This window comes from Trypanosoma equiperdum (genome assembly GCF_001457755.1).
Source record: "Trypanosoma equiperdum strain OVI genome assembly, contig: ctg_381, whole genome shotgun sequence".
Lineage (NCBI taxonomy): Eukaryota > Euglenozoa > Kinetoplastea > Trypanosomatida > Trypanosomatidae > Trypanosoma > Trypanosoma equiperdum.
Genome location: NW_027124289.1, coordinates 9,672 through 11,872, shown reverse-complemented (window position 1 = coordinate 11,872; position 2,201 = coordinate 9,672). Strand labels below are relative to the sequence as shown.

General features: G+C 46.4%; 1 protein-coding gene across 1 annotated transcript in view; it reads right to left on the bottom strand.

Annotated features, from left to right (window-relative positions):
• The window catches only part of TEOVI_000155700 (calpain, putative), a gene marked incomplete at both ends in the record, with an annotated part of 1,464 nt that extends 109 nt beyond the window's left edge, over positions 1-1,355 (bottom strand). The window contains one exon of the mRNA XM_067224767.1: positions 1-1,355. Within this exon, the coding sequence (XP_067080868.1) occupies positions 1-1,355 (1,355 nt within the window).
• Between the last annotated feature and the right edge of the window lie 846 nt (positions 1,356-2,201).

Here is a 2,201-nt window from a genome sequence, read left to right as displayed (position 1 = left end):
ATGTTCTCCTCAGGGAAGTTGTGGACAGACAGCAGCGCGTATGAGTAACCTTCCCTGAGACCATTCGCAACAGCGGTTGCTGCTTTCCTTCCGGTTGGAACGCTCAAAATGACGGGATTGTGAGCTTCAACATATCCCGTAATCTTCTGAATGAGTGCATTCTTTTTCTCCTCATCTGTCGCCGCGTCACGCCATGCTTTATCGAATCGGTACACTGGCGCTCCAGTAAAGTTCTGTAGGGCGAGGAGTGTGTCGCCTCCTGTGATGCTTGCATAAGAGCCATACAATTTCGCGTAAGCTTTTTGCAGCAAAGATGGCCACAACTCTCCGGGGTCATCGATGCAGCGTGCGTAGCATGGCACACCACCAACTGTTGGAAGAAAGTCATCTACCAGAATGTTCTTCCACCATCCGTCTTTGTTCAGTAGGACACGGTAGGCGCCCATTTGCTTCTCGGCAGGTGTGGTGGAGGCAAACATCGCCTTGACGCGTTCCTCATCGGTGGCAAGCAGGGAAAGCGCACTTACGAACCACGAATCTCCAAGCGTGCCCGCCTCCACGCAGGAGGAAAGGACGACACCGCGCACAGCATCGATATTTTCCTCGTCACATTGAGCAAACTCGCTTGGACGACGCACCTCCACTGGCTGGATAAACCGACCATCACCATCAAGGCGTGAGAACATGCTGTTTGACGGGAGGAAATTTATGTCAGCGTAACGCACAAGAGAGTCTGAGCATAGTTTTAGAAGTTCTTCATCGTCCACTTCTTCCCACGGTAGTGCCATGACCGCCTCCACATCTTTCTTACCTTCCTCACTGATAATCTGGAGATGATTGTAGTACTGCTGGGACAGTGGGTGTGCGTACACATCAACTGTATTCAACACCACTGAACCAGAAAGGAACTCCAGTGTTTCTAGTGGGTATACAACGGCAGATATGACGGTCTCTCCATTCTCTTTTGTATTCACTGTTGTTGCTTCACAATGTTCCACATATGACTCGGGGGCGATAACGACCTGTACGCACATCTCATAGTTCATGGTGTCGTTGTAGAAGAACCAGCGACCCTCTTCATCAATGATGCGGAAACATTGGCCCTTCGGTGGGAAGAATGACGTCACCTCACCGGTAACGGTGCATTTGTTGTACACGAAACCCGTCTCTTTCACTGCAATAACATTCTGAAGGCGTGCGGCTCTTGGAGTTAATGGCACCTCCTCAACTTCCTCAACCACTGACGCTTCCGATGGGACACTTGGCGATTTTGGTGGTGGTGTTGGTGGCTTTGGCGGAGGCGGTGCAGCCGCTTGAGGTGGCTGTGGCTTTACCTTTGATCCACCACAACCCATCGTATATAATTGTTGCTCGAGTAACTTATTTGTTTACAACTTTCTGCTCTTCTTACGATATCGTGCGAGAGATTAAGCCAGGGTTCCTGTACGTCTTTTTCCTTTTTCTTTTGTTGTCCCTTCACGATCTTCCCCTTTGTCTTTCCTATGCCGCTAGGTGGTGCTTGCCACAAACACTTTGATTGGATCTCAACTTAAACAAGAAGGACTGTTTCTCTTCCCTCTTTACCCTGACTATGGATTTTTTTTCCCCCTCCAATAATATATGTATGTATGTTTTTTTTTTTTGCAGTTCCCTTATCTCTTAAATGGTCTTTTTCTGTTGGCTCTTTTATTTTTTCTCCGTTTGACGTTGTGCGACGCTCAGCTCTGCTTTGTCTTTTCTAATTCGATGGAGAGAGACCATGTTAGGGTTGAGTGTATACAAGAATGATGTGGTGATACAGCAGTAGTGAGAGTGGCATATTTTGTCAGCTTATGCGAGCATCAATCTTTAGTTAAATGTACGAGTGAAACGCACGCACATCAGTGAAACAAAATCCAAACAAACGACGAAGTTCTGTGTAATTGTCAGATGTGTGAAGATGGAGGGAAATGTGTTAAAGGAACAGTGCAAATGCCTTATTAGTGCCGTGCAGCATTCAGTAAGGAACTTAAAACAGGTGAGGAGAATGCGCTCAGTTCAACAAAAATCACGCACCCACTGGTGACATTTTCCATTGTTCAAATACCAAAGTGCATACACAAAGGATATCTCAAATCTTCGACTTTCAACCACTAAGTACTTTCTTCTCCCCCATTTTTTTTTTTAAAAAAGGAAAGTCTCGTGCCATATAAATAAACTTA